The sequence below is a fragment of the Pteropus medius genome, unplaced genomic scaffold (genome assembly GCF_902729225.1).
Source record: "Pteropus medius unplaced genomic scaffold, Ma_sr-lr_union100, whole genome shotgun sequence".
Classification (NCBI taxonomy): Eukaryota; Metazoa; Chordata; class Mammalia; order Chiroptera; family Pteropodidae; genus Pteropus; species Pteropus medius.
Window position 1 is genome coordinate 20,417,929 of NW_024351073.1, and position 16,652 is coordinate 20,434,580.

Genomic DNA, 16,652 nt, shown 5'->3' on the forward strand with positions numbered 1-16,652 from the left:
CAAGGACTCAGCAGCATCGGGACAGGGCAACGTGGCACTGAGTGGTAAAATCAAAACGTGTCCTCCCTCCGACCCGGCAAATTCCCCCTCCACACTCGTCTTAGGAAAACATCTGCCTAGGTATAAGAATAGGTAGTTCGAGGCTCCTCATTACTTGCAAGAGGTAAGAACCACAAACACTGTCAACAGTCCCGACATGAGGAAGTGGTTCAGGGAACCCTGGAGCCCGCCCACGGAGGAATACTACGCAGCGATCAACAAGGATGAAGGGGCCGACACCTACTCTCCCCAGCGCGAGTGCGAGAAACTGTGTACAATGGGATCTCGTTTATGTAACACACCAACGGAGGAAAACATTAAAAATGTATTTCAAGAAGTATGAGGGACTGCCCCGAGACCTTTTTAGTATTCAATTGATTTCTCCTGTGTTACCTGTTAAAAGGAAATTAAATTAATTTTCAAATTCTTTAAAACGCTTTCCAGGGACATATGTAAAGAAAACAAACTAAAAAACAACATTTACATTGTACCATTTAGGTAAATTAAATACATGAAAACAAAACTGTATTTTTGTTTGGACGTATGTATGTAAACATATGGAAACATGGCTGAAGGATGTCTATCTGTCCATGAGTACTTCTGAAAACAGGTGGACTATGAGGAGATGCGATTAACGCATGAGAAAGTATTCGTGGGTAACTCATGATTTTAAAAATGTTACCTTTGAAAAAATAAAGTAAAAGTGTGTCAGAAGAAGAAAGTGTACATTTATTTTGATCAAAATAAATGACATTAAAAGTTCTGGTATAGTTCATTGTTTCATTTTCTAATTTATACATATTTAGGTTCATTCAAATATCACACTGTTGTACCATAAGAATATGTTTATTTCATGAGTGATTTTTCATTCTGTAGCCATAATTTCCCCATGTTTAAAATTTGTTAGAAGTCAAAAAGGGACACACTTTTTCTGCTGAATAATATGTATAACTTAAAGATTATGAACCTTTTGAATATCAAGAACTGAAGCTCCTGGGGTCACATTTATTCGTAGGTCCCAAAATAGCCCTGAGGTCCAAATAGGAAAATATCTCTTATAAACTAACAAAACTCTCAGTTCAGAATAAAACACTATGAAATTTACAGAATTACACCTGTAGGCGATGTTTTTACAATATCCAGAAACCTACCAGATTTTTAGAAATGACGAAGAAAATAGCTTTACATTCAGAAAACAGAGCTTATACCAAACATACTTTGAAACCTAGCACCCTGTGCAAAAGTCAATTCACGCACATCCTCAGACACCCAAGCAATCATTTGGATGAAGAGAACTCCAATGAGATTAGCCTTTTCTGTTTATTCGAATGGGGTACATTACTCAAATTCCTTAGGATGTTCCAAAAACTCGAAGGGCTGATAACATTTCTGGATGATGACCACACATCCTTGTATGGTTTTCATCAAATTCTACATAGCTGTGCAGTTCCAAACCAGTTTCCAGAACTTCTGCTCCCAAACTGGTGTTAAAGTGCTTTAGTACAACCCCGCCCACCCCTCGCAAAAACAAACAACCAACAACAACGAAAAAAAACATAAAGATTTAAAATCTTTGTGACCGACACCGGCCACTGCTCTCCCCAGAAAACAATATAAAGATGTCACATTATGATGAAACAATGTTTCTCAAAACCCCAATTGTGTTACTTTTGATTAGAGTATCTAAAACTTAGGCAGACTCGGGAAAATCCTAGCACTTCCTCAGCGTAAAATGTGGATTCTACAGTTAATTTTGCGTTGCATTTCAGGGAATTCAAACCCCTACCCTGTGGCCACGAGCCGAACGCCTAATGGAGCTCGCCTCTCCATGCCAAGGATGCTCGTCAAAGGCAGAGAGATGACCCAGATCTGTCTGAGGTCCTATGTTAGTCACTCAGGCAGACACTGCCTCTCAATGAAAAGACATAGGTCATGTCACACATCACACTGGCCAGAGTGCTTGCAGTGGGCCTTGGGCTGTTCCAATCCTCCAGAATACACGCCTTCCAAGCAGGTCACACTTGACATACTCCAGGAGCCACAGTAGCAGTCACGTTTATGACCACAAAGTCTAGTCTCCTTCCGGGTCACACCTGTGTGTGTGCGTGTGTGCTCACACTCACACCTATCACACCATCCACTTTGGCACAGCTTGCTGCTGAGGGCCGTCATTGCACTGCAGGGACCAGGCCTTTCACATACGTTTTACTTCAGGCTGCATCAGAGTGAGGAAATTGTGCCCACAGCTCTGGCATTCACCTGAGTCGCTCAGAAATTAATTAATGCAGGTAGCGGTGGGGTTTTCTTTTTCTTTCAGAAAATAATCTTCAGAGGAATTTTTTAGTCACTTATTTTAAATCTTAATGAAGAAACACGTGAATGCCAGGGCACAGAAGTGCGCGGCTGACTCAAGAGTGATGAAGATGCATAAAACAAATTCTGGATGCATCGAGGTACGAAATTGAGAAGACAGCGTCTGGCGTTCGGGTCGACCGTTTCTGTTGCAAGCGCTCTGTGCCCAACGACTCTGCCGCGACGATTTGCGCAGTTCCACTCGCTGTCACAAACAGGACTTTGTTGTTTTATAAGGAGCGATTGCAATCGACCTCCCACCTTTCCTTCTCCAGAAGACCCTGGCCCTCCTGGCAGCTGCCCGGATGAGGGGCTAAGGCGAGCCTGCTGCAGGGGAAACTGAGGCCCAGGCCCACAGGAACAGGGCCCTCTGTGCCCAGCACCCACAGCCCGCTACAGAATCCAAACGGTTCCCCGCCATGGATCGAAAAGAGTCCCTGGCGAACACTTGGGTAGCATGTCAGAATGTCCCCAAACGCTGTAAACAAGAGAGTGCAAGAAGCACTTTGTCATGTAAAGGACTGACTGACAGGCAGCTTACAATCGTTGGTGATAAATCTTAAGACGCCAAGGACAACCGTATTGTATGAGAAGGAACATGAGCGAGCATGGATCTGGGGGGCGGGGGGCGACACCTGACGCACAGCTGGGCTGCATTTCATTTCGCAGAGCAAACGTAGTGAATTTAGGGAAAGACGATCTTCTCTCTTAATGTAGTGTGGACGGGAGGGGGACGACACGCCGCGATCTGGCCGGAGGCTGCGAGACAGATCACGCCCGCTCTCAGTCGGGGTGCTGCTCCCTCTGACTCGGCGCCCACAACCCTCCCCGGGGACGGCGGGCTCTGCGTCCGTTGCACGAAGGGGTCTGGCCCCACCTCATGGGATTCAGTTTCACAGACAGCGGCCTGGTCTCTGGGACCCCGGAGACGTGGCCACCCGCTGAGCAGAAGGAAGTGGGCGGAGGCAGCCTGGCAGAGTCCCTCCGCACCCCAGTACCGTCTTCCCACCGACGCCGCGCCGCGAATCCATCCTTTCCCGCGCAATGCGCCTCGCGTCTCGGGAGCGCCCGCGGGCGAGATGGTGAAATGTCCAGTGTCCCGTCTTCGTAGGGCCGAGATACCTCGCTCGGCCAGGAGCCCGTGGTAGGAGCTTCGGAAGAGTGCGGGTCCCCGGTGTCACGCGCTGCGCCCCTCCAGTGTGGCCCCCAAACGCCAATGTCTGTGGCACGACCTCCCAGCTCCTCCTCCGTCTTCCCAGCGGTGGCACACTGGGGTCACAGAAGCAAGCAGGAAGACTGCGTCATTTCACACCACGCACCCCAATATCCGACGGGGCGGAACCGGTTCCAGAGGTAAAAGCGGTGAACGGCCGTCGGGCGTTACCGCTGCCGCCGTATTCACATACAGGATGAAGGGGGTTTTTTTAATACAAAGGTTCACATCCACAAGAGGCAATGAGCTGCACTGAAGTGACTTCACATCCACCCCAGGGCCATTTCAGCTGCCAGGGTCCCGGGTTTCCAATAACCTGGAAATTTCACGGGGTGGGGGTGAGGGGCCCACGGGAGAGAGGGACGGGGGTCCCCACATCGCCCCGGGGAGCAGCAGCACTGACGTCGTCTTCTGTCTAGTTTAGTGTAACTCACACAACCCCTAGAAAGTACTAAAATACACTTCAACTTTCTCCCTATGTTTATATATAAATCCCTGAGAAGGTACCTGTCAACTTGAAATTCACTATTTACAGTTAATAAACATCAGGGGTGAGGAGACACCGGGCCCTCTGTACACTGGAGAGGGGGGGCGGGGTGCTGTCCTCCGTCAGGAGATCAAACTAGGGCTCCCTCCCTTAAAAAAAGGAGGGGGCAGTTCTGAACCAAAATTCTAAACCCCCTGCACAGGTGCTGGAGAAGTCTGACATTCATTCACCCCTGGGTGTTAGGAGGTCATGACGTGATCACTCAACAGGGACACCGCCCCACCTCTCGCGATGGCCTCGCTGCTCTGTCCTTGTTAGATCTCAGAGCAGTGGGGCCAGGAACGAGCTCGGCTTTTCGCTAAACCTAGAGAAGAAAAGGGGCAGAGGGAGAAAAGGCAAATGCGAAAGAAGAGTAGGGGGTGATGGCAGGGACGAATGCGGTGACGAAGCCAAGGGGACATGTGCAGAGCAGAAGGAGCCCACAGGAGCCCCTGCCCCTGACTGACACTGGAGGACGGGGGACAGGAAGTGACCTTTGAGTGAGAAAATGAAGCTAAGCTATTCAAAGCAATGAAATACATAAACATAAAAAATGATCTCAAACGGTGCCGGATCGGGCTGTCAGGGAGACTAGGAGTGTTTCTACCTCGAGGACAAGCCCTCATCTCAACCAAGGGGTTTTGACACATCCCAGCTCTCAGGCTCGAGGGGGACCTGCCGCCAGCTACTACAGGTGATGCTCAGAGTGGGTCCAGACCTCCGTGCCATTTCCCTTGCGCCTCTCCGGGATGAGGAAGAAGCTCACGACAGTCCGACTTTAAAAGCCGAATTATTATCACGCCTATCTCCCATCGGTCTGGCTGTGACATGCAGTATCCGGGGTTTTGGAGAGGTGATTGCTTAATACCTGACGGCACAGGTGGGAGGAGAGAGGGAGCAGCCAGCGCCACCCACACCTGCACCATGAGACCACGGGGTGCTTAGCACAATCTGACCTGCAAATCCAGGGTTACAGTAGGGGGCTTCCAAATCGGTCTGCAACATTTCAAATCTGTAGCTTCCAAGCAGGATACTAGTTAAATAAAGTGCTCTCAGCAGTGCATGTGTGGCAGATACTCTTCAACCCAGATGGCCAGGGGTTCATTAGAATTTCTCAGTGCTTTCCAGAATTAAAGGTACGGACAGAAAACGCCCGCAGAGAGCTTGGGGCCCAGAGCAAGTCACATCTGTGCTCTGGCAGAGTCCCCACATTTTGGAAATTCTACAAAGTCGGTATGAGGGCAGTTATCCAAGGAAAAATAAAAGTAATTCCACGCCAGTGAATCTTTAGAACTGAAACCCACTCCAACAGAGTTTGCCTGAAACAAGTTTGCCTAATAGGCTATTCTAATTCCTATTTCTCTAGAAGTTATTCCCCTCCATTTCAGTGGTTTTCACTCGGGGTCCCTTGTTTTTGCAATTTTTTTACATTTGAAGGATGTCCGAATTCAATTTATCGAAGAGCACGTATGACTTAACTTTGTATTTCTAGTAATAATGTGTCAGATTTGCTCCTATTTTATTATTAAAAATAGTGTTTCCTCTTAGGTCTGTTTTTGAATATGTTAAAGATTTTGTATCCAGCTTATCTAAAATCCCTTGCTTAAAATGAGTTTAGTTCTAGCAATAAATACATGCTTCTCTAGGCACTGTTCCATACTTTGACATGAGGTTTTTTTCATTATTATTATTATTGTATGGATAGGAGAGCTTAAAAAATAAGATACAAAGGAAATACGATTCCTCTGTCTCATTTGATCATTTTGCTGTAAAAATGCATCCATCAAATAGAAACAAATATTTGGCATCACTTAATCGAATTAATAAGAGCATATAGGGCTACGCGTACCCATTTAAGGGAAGTCAAGATCAAAGCAAACTGCGAAAAGGGAGAATTTCCCAAATTCTGTCTGAAATCTGCCAAATAATTATAGAGATCTGCCAAATAATTATTGCTAGAAAGAGTATTTTAAACAAAGGGTCTTTAGACAAATGCATTAAAATTGTCTTAAATACAAAGAGCCCCATCACCTGTAAAATGCCGCAAATTTGATCATGATTAAAATACAAAATTATATGGAAACTGCCCTTTGATAAACTGATCTTAAAAATTTCTCAATTGAGGTTCTAAAGGTAGACGTCTAGGCAAATGGCCCACTAGGTGCATTGACCGCTAGGGGAACTGGTTCTAACAAATCGATCTGTGCTATGCCCAAGTCACTCTCGTGTGCAGTGAACATGGACTGCTTTCTGGGACCCCCAAAGGATGCTGGTCCCCGAGGGAGACGTGCAGCGCGGGAAGGAGGCGCATCCTTCCCCGCGCGGAGCCGCGCAGCCTCCCAGGCCTCCGCCGGGGCTCCGGGCTCGAGGCTCCGGGCGCAGCAACCTGGGCGCAGCATCCCGGCCGTTCCCCTCACGTCCTTTTCCTCCAGGGCGCCACCCGCCTTTCCTTCTGTGCCGCCGCCACCCGCTGCCTCTCCGCCTCTTCCGCCTTCCTCTTTTCCTCCTTGGCCTCCTTGTACCGCCACTTGGGGAGCTGCAGGTGGGTGCTGTCCTTGGTGCTGCCCTTCGCGGGCACGCGCTCAGGCTGGAAGGTGGGCGCGGGCGCCTTGCTGATGCGCACCCTGGGGATGACCACGCCTGGCCGCACGCTGCTCCGCTTCGGCAGTGGCAGAGCAAAGAGGCTGGCCTTCCGTGGGCCAACTGGCAGCCGGGGAGACGGGAGGCTCCTCTCCTCGCTCCTCTCCTGGGCACCTGTGTCCAGGACCCTAGAAACTTCCAGGATTTCTTGCACCGCCAGCCGCCGTTTCCCCACACAGGGGAGGTTCTCGGGGCACACGGTCTGGCAGGCGATGGCCACGGCGGGGCTGTAGAGGCTAGTGGTCATCTTGACCATGTGGTCCAGGACGCCCCCATCCTCCATGCCCGGGCGCGAGCGGGAGGGCAGTGCGGACCGCACAAACTCAGCCAGCCTCTGCAAACAATTTTTGGAGTCTGTGGACTTCTGAACCCCCGCGGGGGTCAGCGGCAGCTCTGGCTTGTACTTTTCCCCAAACTGCTCCGGGCAGGGTCGTTCCAGCAGCCTCTGCATTAGGCGCACCGCCTCCAGCCGCCCGGTGTAAGCCGCCCACTCCTGGGGCGACATCCTGCGGCGGGGGTCCCTGGCGTGCACATCCGCCCCTGAAAAACACAAAAGGCAAACGGGAATGAGTGAGTGGAGGCAACAAGAGATTTTCCCTTCCATGAGCAGAAAACAGAATACACTGGAATGAAGCAAGAGCTAACTCCGAACCCGGATGACAGACTCTGCCCCTGGCCAGCTGCATGAACCTGCGTCTGACTGTCACCTATTCACTTACAAGCAGGTGACACAACCCACCTTTACGTGCTCCATTTAGTAGCTTGTCTTTCCTAAATAAAACCGCATCAACTCAGCACCTAAATCTTGGAATTTTTAAACAAATAAGATTTCTAGACTTTCCAGCAATGGAGAGACGATCTGACAACAAAGGTGCTTTGGGAACAGGCGACTGATGCTACCAGAATGTTCTAAAACTACTAACAGTGATGGTCACTTGCAAAGCATTCGGCGTCCCATTTATCGATCATCTCCCTCACTTTTCCTCTCAGGTCTCTTGCGAGAACGGCTATGGTTCTTGTCTTTTGGAAATGTGAGGCCTTTGTCCTCCCATAGTCTGGTTACCAGACAATGGGGCTCCTCCAGGACCGAGGCTGCCATTCCACTTGTTTCTTTCTCCTTCATATGTATCGTCCCGCCTGGTAGGAGGCATGCATTAAATATAAGTTTAATGGTAGTCACAGGGACCAGGGGACCTGCCTGAGGCCTCCGAGCTCGTAAGAGAAGTCTCCTGACCCTCAGCCCCATGCACTTCCCACCGCCCCGAAGGACAGACCCTTCCTCAGTGACAGCCTTCTGTGTCAACATGGCCAGGCTCTGGTACTCAGGGACGTAATCAGACACCGATCTAGGTGTGCTGTGAAGGTATTTTGTAAACGTGGTTAACGATCAGCTGACTTTAAGTCAAGGAGATTACCTGAAATAGTGTGGGTGGGCCTCGTCCAATCAGTTGAAGGCCTTCAAAGCCAAAGCTGAATTTTCTGGCAAAGGAATTCAATTTCAGCTCCTACCCAAGTGCCCAGCCTGCTGGCCTGCTCTACAGATCTCAAGCTTGCCAACTCCCAAAACCATGTAAGCTAATGCCTTAAAATAAATCTCTTAATAAAATAAACCTCTTAATATATGCCACCCATTGGTTCTGTCTCTCTGGAGAATCCTGACTCATACACCCTCACAGGCTCCCTTACACTAGTCACTTCCTTAATAAATCTCCCCCGTACCACCCACTGCCCCCTCCTAATAGTTCATAAATTTTAACTTGGTAGTGAAGTAGGAATTAATAAGGAATTGTTCAATTTATCTTGGTCTCATCTCAGCCCCATATTCAGTTAAAAATCATTCAAGATTTCAAGTCTCATCGGTCATATTTCCACTATCTAGATATTTCCATTATCTAGTCTGCAAGCTCCCCAGGGACCAGGCCCGGCAGAAGCTTCTGCTTTTACATCCCGCACAGGCCCAGGTATCTGACCGGTGGTGGCCGGTCAAGGTGCCGAACTGAGACGAGTAGGTGAGGGAGCCCCACCAGCCCCCGAAGGCCCCAAGGCCCAGGCAGATCCAGCTCCCCTAGTCACTAGATTTCACCTAGTAACACTTAGTTCTGTGACACGTTAAAGAATAGCCATATTAGAAGAGTGGTAATTATTTGGAAGCAGGAATCAGGATGGAACTCATTAGCTGGAGTACGATTTATAAACGGACCGAAATGAAAAGGGGGCAGTAAAAGTGTCATTGCAAAAAATAGATGACACATTAAACCTTAATTAATTGCACGTCGCTTAAAAAAGGAACAAACTGCAAAATTAAAATCTTAATGAACATTGCATGAAAGAGACATTTTTCACACGCTAATCGAAAACTAAAGGAACAGCTGTCCAAAGTTCAGCAAGCTTCTTCCTGTTCCTCTTGTATCTTTGTAAGATGGTCTTGGAAAATGCAAACATCCGAAAGAAGAGAGGCCATTCTGACTGTAATACAGCCCAAGACTCTGAATCCGGCTGTCAGTCAGGGATTCACTTCCTTATGACATTGCTAATAAGGGTAATATCGATGACAAGGGCATGGTAATTAAGTCACGAAAGACAAGTATTGATGATAACCCTTTACATATACACCTTTCAGAGAATAAGGAAAACTTCCACAAGGCCCCTGTGCCCATCTCCGCATGGGACGATCGGTCTCCTCACCTCCTACCCAGTGTCATTTCTCCCAGGGCTCCAGCCGTGCAGACAAGAGGTGGACACCTGCCAGCGGGTCCACTGGCTGCCATGTCGAGTGCTGTGCATAGTCTACACAAAACCCTCTACTTTCTTCAAGGAAGCAACACACCAGTTCTAAGCAATGCACTGCGATTGGTCTAATCTGGCGTTTCGCAGCGTTGGCACTACTGACATTTTGGGCCACATCATTATTTGTTGTGGGGACCGTCCTGCACATCGTAGAACTTTTCACAGCATCCCTGGTCTCCACCCACTGGATGCCAGTAGCATTCCACCAGTTGTGAAAACCAAAAATGTCCCCAGACATTGCCAAATGTCCCCTGGGGCACAAACCCCACCACCACCCTCCGTCCATGAGAATTGCTGTTCTGGGGGCGGGAGGTTTAAGTGGACTGCAACCTTGTTCCCCATTGTGTCAGGCCCCCTTAAGGGTGGCCACCCAAAGAGAAGGCTGCTGCATCCTGCTGAAAGGAACCGGTGTGCTTCCTGTCTGCAGCCTGGAGCTCTAATAATCTTTGTGCAATCATGAGGTGACCAGTCAACAATCTGGAGGGGGAGGGGATGCTAAGTGGACAGGAGGCAGGATCCTGGGTCTGTGATGTCCTCATGCACGGTGACTGCCTACCTCGAGACTTCTAGTGAGGTGAGAAAGATAGACACCTCGCTTCTTTAAGTCAGGATTTCTGCAGAAATCATTCTAGAAGGCTTTTAAAAAAAAAAAAAGCTACCTTCCATCACTCCACTCCTTAAGATGCGTCTACCCTCTCCACCCCAGGCACGGCCAGGCTCATGGGACCATCAGGAGGCGGGCGGGCAGAGCCCAGGATACTGCCCCTTCCTTTCCCAGCCTCCTCCCCATGTTATCTGCCCGTCAGAGCTCCCTCTCCCCGCTGCCCGGAGGCCTTTCCGGTCACAGGGGACCACTGAGGACGAGTCCTTGCAGGCCTCCTCCTGTTCCACCTCTGGCCCATGTCTTGGCACTTGGGGTATAATTAGTATGACAAGTCAGGATGCAGTCACAGGGACGCCCCCAAAAGAGTGTCAAATCATCTGCACTCTAGCCCACTGCAGCGGGGGGGGTGGGGGGGGTGCTGCCAAAGAGGTAACGGGCCCAAGAGTACCTCTGTCCAGAGTTGGGGGACAACTCCCCTGGCTTCCCCGCCCCACCCCGCCCCACAGGACACGTCTGAGATGCCTTGTACGAGGTGTTCCGGGGGTCCCAGGCAGGCCTGCCTCCTGGCTGGCCGTGAGGACAACCAGCTCATCAGCACACATCCGTTAGCTGTCCTGTCATCCTGGTCTCACACTGCTTCCCGGGGGCACCTTCCAGAAGAACCACTTGTCCCCAAGTCTTTTCCTCTGGGTTTGCTTTCCTGAGACCCAAGCGAAGACACCGCCCTTGAGGATGTGGGATGGCTGGTGTTTAGCCCTTTTTCTGCTTCATAACTTCAAACTGTTCCAACCTGGCGAATTCTCGGTTCACGGAAGATTCATGTTTTCCTTATAAACAGAAAGAAAGCCCTGTAGTGATATCATCCCCTTTGGCTTTCCAGAAGCGTGTAGTCAGGGTTTGCCTGGGACAGAGTGACCACACAGTCAGTAAGACAGTGCACGCACCTCTGCTCTCTGCCCCTCGCCAGACAAACCTCCCACACCTGCTCTGTCGCCTGGAATCACAGAAAGAGTCGAGGGTGTCGCTGCCCAACTCTGCAGCAATTACGGCGCTCCTTGGGTGCAGAGCCAGCTCTCTTAAAGTCTGGAACCTGCCAACCTCTACCGAGTTCCGTCTCTCTGCAGAGAAAATCACGTCCTCCGTACAGCCTCCCAGAGCCACTTATTTAAATAGACCTGTCACTCTGGGACATTAATATTCCACTGAATTAACAAGGTCCCGCAGCCCTCCTTGTGACTCTCATCGGCAGAGCTGACATTATTCCCTGGGAAGCCAAAAACCGAAGGGCTAATAAATCAGCTTTTCAAAGCCTAGTTACATTTTTATTAAAATCCCAAGTTCTGATCATTCTAACATTATTTTGTTCCGCCTGAAAGGTAAGATAAGCAGTGATATGTGTCTGTATATTATGAACTATTGGAAAATGTAAACAGTTTGGGGGGCGGCGGGGGGCATCCAGTTCAATGATTCATCATTTCTAAAAAGAAATGGTTCCTGTTGAATATAACGAAATTGCAACTTTGAAATTCAGCTCAGGTGCAATGGAGTCCTACAGCACCCGAAAAACTGGATGACATCCACACTTTCACCACAACCACTAATATGGTGCCTTGTCCTTGTAAAACGACCATGGGATGGGCATCCTGTGATTACCCCTCAAAAGAGCATCCGCAGCTACACATAAATGCCCACCCCAATTTAAAAGCATTTGTACTTTTAAAAGCTTTAATTTTCCTTCATATTGATGTATTTACATGGAAGGAGACTTAGATATGTTTGTGCAAATTTCCAAAAGATCTCAACAAGTATCCTTATTGCTGTCCACCAAACCACCAAAGACAATCACATTTTTTTTTCCTTTTAAAATGTGCACACACATCTACTGTAAAAGGAAAATGAAACTCACTTTTCTGAGAAAAAGAACTGTGAGCCAATTTAATAGTAATAGTAGAAAATGAACATATTCTAGAGGTCAGACACTACAAACAAGAAAGCGGGTCAAAAACTCCCTGAAAAAGCTGTCAGATTTTTATTTTAAGAAGGAATACAGAGCAAGCTGGAAAGAAGAATGCATATGAGGGGAAAATTCTCTTTTCACGTTTTCCATCTTCTTACATTTATATTAGTTCTATCGGCAGTTCTCACCAGGCAGCGGCTGTACCCCTGGGGGCCTGTGGCAGTGTCCAGAGACAATTTTGGTTGTCGAACCTGGGGGATGCTACAGACACCCGTTGTCGGAGGCCAGGGATGCTGCGTAACACACTGTGATTCCCAGCACGGCCCCCAACCACGAAGAGTCACTGGCCGAAATGTCAACGGCGCCAAGAAGCCCCAGTTGCCAGGCCTGCCACCGTCAGGAAGATAGTTTAAGGCTCTCATCACGAGGACACGTTTCGAAGGGAAAAACATGCCGTGTTTTTTTCATTCACTTAACAGATAATTACTGAACCCAGAAATTCACCAGTAACAATAACAGTAACCAAAGCTGACCGCAGGTGTCCCCTGCGCCAGGCACGCGTCCGAGGGCCTTCCACACGCGAACTCGTTCGGTCCCCATCACGACTTCCCGCAGCAGCTACAGTCATGCGCCTCATTTCGCAGAAGAGGAAACGGGCCGAGAGCAGAGCAGTGGGTGACGGGCCCTGGGTGCAGACAGGGTCACTGCAGGAGCTGAAACGGGAGCGCGGGGGTCCTGGCTTCCGAGCGTGCTCCGGTGGCCGTCCGCTGTGACCGCGCACAGTCCGGGGGTGGCCGCGCTCGAGGTCCCCACTCAGGGGGTTACTTTAGACTTCGACGGGCAGGGCTCGCGAACGGGGAAAGTATGAATTCGTTATTCAAGTGCCGAGTAGGGGAAAAGCACGGGCCCTGACCACGCCGCCCCGAGGAGGCCCGTCTCTCAAGAGAGCGAAGGTGTCTCTGTGATCCTGTGAACGCGCAGCCACCGCCCAAATTCCCGCCAGACCCAGGACGAGGGCAGACCGACGGCGGGACCCGTGCCTCCGCCGGGGCGACAGGAAGGCTCCTGGCCTACAAGCAAGAGGACTCGAAGTTCAAATGAATTCACTGGGAAAAATACACACATGTGATCAAATACACCCTACATTTTTGGTTGAAAAAGTAAATTACACCCTACAAAATACACCCTACATTTTTGGTTGAAAAAGTAAATTACTAAAGATCTGCACTCAATTATCGCGAGATCCAGAGTAAAGCAGACAAAGCTTCATCAAACACGAAAGCATCGTAACCAACACTCAATCAGCAGGAGGCGTCTCTCACCGACACAGGCCAGGCCGGCCCTCAACTCTGTCGAAACACGTCTCACTTGAAACTGTCGCTGAGTCGAAAGGGGATTAACTTCAATATGATTTTTTTTTTTTTTTAATTTCCAAGAAAGTTTTCTTCTTCGAAGCCTCCAAAAAGCAAGTTGTGAGTCCTATCACCCCAGTCTAATCACGAGAAAAATGACAGGCGGGCTCAGGCTGCAGGACACTGTACACCAGCCGGTCAAGTCATGGACAAGGCAGAAACTGCCACAGACCAGGGGAGCCTGGGGACCCGTGACAACTAAGCGTGGCAGCCTGGATGCAGCCCTGGGACAGAAAAAGGATATTCGCAGAAGAATTGGTAAAAGCTGCATAAGTCTGGAATGTAGTGAATCGTAATATACCAATGTCGGCCTCTCCGTGAGATCTAAACACAGGAGACAAGTGAGAGCTGTGTGGAAACTCTGTTCTACCTTCGTCACTTGCCCGTATATCTGAAATTATTCCAAAATAGAAGTTTCTTTTTAAAAAGTAAGTTGTCTAAACAGAACTACTAGCCTAGGCTGATGCTTAGAAAGACTTTGTCGCTGTCCTCAGAAGACTAAGATGGCAGGTAAATGCCACCTCTCCGGGGACTCGCAGTGCCAAGCGGGATTGTCTGAACCCGGTGCCAAGAACAAAATACATTAAAATAATGAAATTAAATAAGAGCAACAGCAGCATCTCACGCTGATCGAGACGTCAGAGGCTTGCCCTGCGCCGGACCCTGGGTGCGCACCTGACACATTTTCTCATCGAATTCTCAAAATAACGCACCGAGCTGTTGCTAAGGATGACCACGGTTCCCTCTTACGGTGAGGAAAAGCGCTGGAGGTTGGCCAGTCGCTCAGAATTTAGCTCAGTGGTTCATTCGGTCTGCGTAGCCCTTGAAAGTCTGCAAAGTATCACCATGTTTCATCCTCAGAGCGCATGAGAAGAAATAAGCATCGCTCCCATTTCACAGATGGGGACCGGAAAGCTCAGAGAAGAGAGTGCGTCCTCCAAGAGGCCAAGGTCACGAAGGGCGAAGGGGGGACCGTGCTGATCCAGAGCTACTGCCTGCGATCTTTCTACTCGGTGAGATCCCCACCGCCGGCCCACACACATGTGTGCGTGGGGTCTAGGATGGCTCTTGGGATGGCCCCGCCATCTTTCAGCCACCTTCAAAAGGGCAGGCCTGCCGCTCAGGGCCAAGACCAGGACACACATTTCGGAAGAATGGAGATGGGCAGGGGGAGGCTAAGCGGGGAAGGAAGAGCTCGGCAGGGAGCAACCAGGGGCGTCCTGCGGGAGTGAGCAGGGCCGTGACCTCCCGCCCCCGAAGGTGGCTGCCTTTGTTTTTATTTGTGTCACCTCAGATGTGGACAGCCATACATCTCAAAGAAACTGCCCTTTGTGGCACCCACTGGTCTTCGTTTCCACAGGACTGATTCATCCCTTCAACACGTATTCTGTAAGGGACCAAAATCCGCATCTGCCGGGTTCCTGGGACCGCGCGGGACAGGTGGCCACGTACCTGCGAGCATCAGGGCCCGGATGCACTCTGTCCGCCCCTGCATGGCAGCTTTCATCAGGGCCGTGAACCCGAACACGTTCCTCCTTTCAAGGTCCAGACCGGGGAAGTAGTTCAGCAAGTAGTTCGTGATGGTGGCGTGACCTGTAGAGAGAGCAGCACACTGGATGGACCGCACTCGGCAGAGAGCGCGCGCGCCCCTGGGGCCGTCCTAGAGAGGGACGCGCCGCACGGCCGACCCCGCGCCCGCCCGCTGCGGGCCGTGTGAGAGGCACCGGGCCCAGCCCTGGCCAGCGCTGCTGTCTCAGGCCTGGTTCACTTTCCTTCCCTTCGGCCGACCCACGTGGGAGCTCAGCTGTCCTGTCACATTGTGACGGAGGGAACGTGAGTAGCCGGGACGCTGCGGGGTGGCACGTGGAAAGGCTGAGCCTCAGCAGACGATGCCCTTGGCTGTGGACACCTCCCAGGCTCCCAAAGAGAGGAAAGTCATTACTGTAGCGATGGGATACGCCAGCGCACGCTGCCACCCTCCGTTCCCACTCAGAAGTGTCTGTCTCTGTCTCACACTCGCACACACACACGCACACGCGCGCGCGCACACGCACGGGCAGGGACACAGTGTTACTACCAAGACCCTCAGCCAGAAACCCCAGCAGGCAAGAATCTCCGTCTGATGATACAGATATCTCCCTTTCACCGCCTGGTGCCTCTGAAAGAGACCTGATTTCCTGCTCATTCTCACCCTCCCAGGTAGGGGTGAAAAAGGGAGCATCGTGGAAAAGGCAGCATTCCCGGGGTCCTGCAGGCTCGCCCCCACAAAACCAAAACGCAGGGGGAAAATTCCTCAAACGGAGACACCTGGGGCAGCAAGACAGGCCCTTGGGTCAAGCGTCTGCGAGGCCCGGTGCCCACCAGACGTACTTCTTGGGCCCCTGTGTGAAATGACACGCTACCCCTCCCCCACTTCAGACCCCTAGAGCAGGGTCCCAGCCTCGGCACTCGTGACATTTGGGGCCAGATTATTCTCTGTGGCAGGGCCGTCCTGTGCACTGCTGCACCCCTGGTCTCCACCCACTAGATGCCAGTAGCAACCATATCCCACCTCCTGCCCAGGTTGTGACAACCAAAAATGTGTCCAGACATTGCCAAATGTCCCCCGTGGGGGTAAAATCGCCGTGTTGAGCAGCATTGTCTTAGAGGCTCAGACGTCACTGTTTCAGGACCAGCCACACCAAGGTGGAGCCAGCTTCCCCTCCTCCTGACCTCCACCCCACCCCACCCCGGCCCACCTCTCAGCTACCATGCCCATGCTGGCCCTGCTGGGGGACTAACGTGCCCTGGGGAGCAGGCCGTGGACGCCCTCTCCTGACCCCAGGTGGCCGAGCTGGGTGCCCAGACTCCATCCTTACACGCTGAGGGCCCAGCTCTCTGAAATGCCCCTCATCCCACCCGGTGCATGTGCCTGAAGAACCCCGCCGGCAGAGCTGCAGGTGTGAGGCCTCCCGGCCATTTCCATGCACTCTGTGTCCTTAACTGGGCACCACCTACTCCCCCCAGGGAGGTCTCTGCACCTCGGAGAAGCCCGGACCCGTGAGGCTCCTTCCCGCTGATTTCAGGAAGGGCACTGGGTGGGATGGGAGATGTGGCAGGAAGCAAGGCCACCTCCTGGCAGG

General features: G+C 50.9%; 1 protein-coding gene across 2 annotated transcripts in view; it reads right to left on the reverse strand.

The window, feature by feature from the left end:
- Positions 1 to 747: 747 nt before the first annotated feature.
- The window catches only part of ANKRD33B (ankyrin repeat domain 33B), a 64,684-nt gene continuing 48,779 nt past the window's right edge, over positions 748 to 16,652 (reverse strand). The window contains exons 3-4 of one of the 2 annotated variants that reach the window (XM_039842772.1): positions 14,983 to 15,123; positions 748 to 7,310 (exon numbers count right to left, since the gene is read on the reverse strand). In XM_039842772.1, the coding sequence (XP_039698706.1) occupies positions 6,544 to 7,310; positions 14,983 to 15,123 (908 nt within the window). In that variant the 3' untranslated portion in view covers positions 748 to 6,543. The remainder of the gene's footprint in view (positions 7,311 to 14,982; positions 15,124 to 16,652) is intronic. The other variant, XM_039842773.1, reaches the window with a different exon arrangement.